The following is a 1,230-nucleotide window of genomic DNA, read 5'->3' on the forward strand; positions in this document are numbered from 1 at the left end:
ACAAGTTCCTAGTACACCTACAGTTGCTGGATTCTCTTGACAAATTATAAACACCTGGAAACCTACCTCTGACAGTTGCCGTTACGCGCCATTTAATTAAATATTATTATCCAGCGATTGTATGGTATGCGATACATTACAGATTTTTACATTAAAACTTTGAAAGAATTAAAATCAACTTAACGACTTCTAAGAACCACGCTGGAATATTCCAAGAAACTCTTTTCAAAAGTTGCGCCTACACTAAACACCAAAGTCGCCTCCGATTGGCTGAAAGTTTAGGACTGAATCTTGCGCGGTGTTGCTCTATCTTCAAAACACGGGTGGAGAAGGTCCTGTAGTAATTTACTAACTAACAATATAGACTTGCAGATAAATAACTATATATTATGAATTCAATTATAATTATTAGTCTCAGAAAAAAATTAACAACTGATATGTGAAGTATATAAGATCTAAAATAAGAACATATGGCACAACAGTGGTTGAACAGTTCTCAGTATCAGCCAATCGCTGAGCCCGCCGCCATTCTCTGAAATCGATGATGTCATAGTCAGCCAATGAGAACGCTAGAATATGATGTCATGTTTCTATTTTTAGACTATGACAGAATCGTATAAGATCTGCTCTCTGCCGCCAGATGACTCATATGGCCTGCAGACAGCAGAGGCTGAACGTGTGTCGTGCTTATATGTGATGAGTATAAGACTGTGCCTCATAGTGTGAGTCCGTCCGCTAGTGACTCATCGTGAACCCACCACGTGCCAAGAAGTTTGTTTTGTGTTAAGAGACTAGTTATGGAGGCAACCATGTACGAGGACGGGTCGTACAACAACTACTCTAAGGAAAGTGTTAACCAGATGAAACGCAAATTGACGCTGGATTTCAACAGACCGTCCAAGAAACAGCGACCAGGAGGTAATTTCAACCCACTTCTAACTTCCCCGGACCTCAACCAGCTGAAGTTAGCCTCTCCCGAGTTGGAGAAACTGATTATGCAGCAGGGGGGCATCCTCAACAGCAACACGGTGACGACGCCCTCCCAATTTTTCTTCCCGAGCAAAACCGCCACCGTCGAGGAGGAGGAATTCGCCAAAGGATTTGAGGACACTTTGGAACAGCTGCACCACCAGGATGCCATCTCCACCAGCGGTAGCGGCACGGTCGTCGTGACCAGCGTGGCCCCTTCAGTGTCTTCGGCGCCCCTTCAGTATACCCAGCTGGATGTGC

The 1,230-nt window shown here is 44.2% G+C and overlaps 1 protein-coding gene across 1 annotated transcript in view; it reads left to right on the forward strand.

The window, feature by feature from the left end:
- Positions 1–629: 629 nt before the first annotated feature.
- Positions 630–1,230, forward strand: part of LOC119586281 (transcription factor AP-1-like) — a gene marked incomplete in the record, with an annotated part of 1,867 nt that continues 1,266 nt past the window's right edge. The window contains 1 exon segment of the mRNA XM_037934986.1: positions 630–1,230. Within this exon segment, the coding sequence (XP_037790914.1) occupies positions 798–1,230 (433 nt within the window).

The sequence above is a fragment of the Penaeus monodon genome, chromosome 21, assembly GCF_015228065.2.
Source record: "Penaeus monodon isolate SGIC_2016 chromosome 21, NSTDA_Pmon_1, whole genome shotgun sequence".
Classification (NCBI taxonomy): Eukaryota; Metazoa; Arthropoda; class Malacostraca; order Decapoda; family Penaeidae; genus Penaeus; species Penaeus monodon.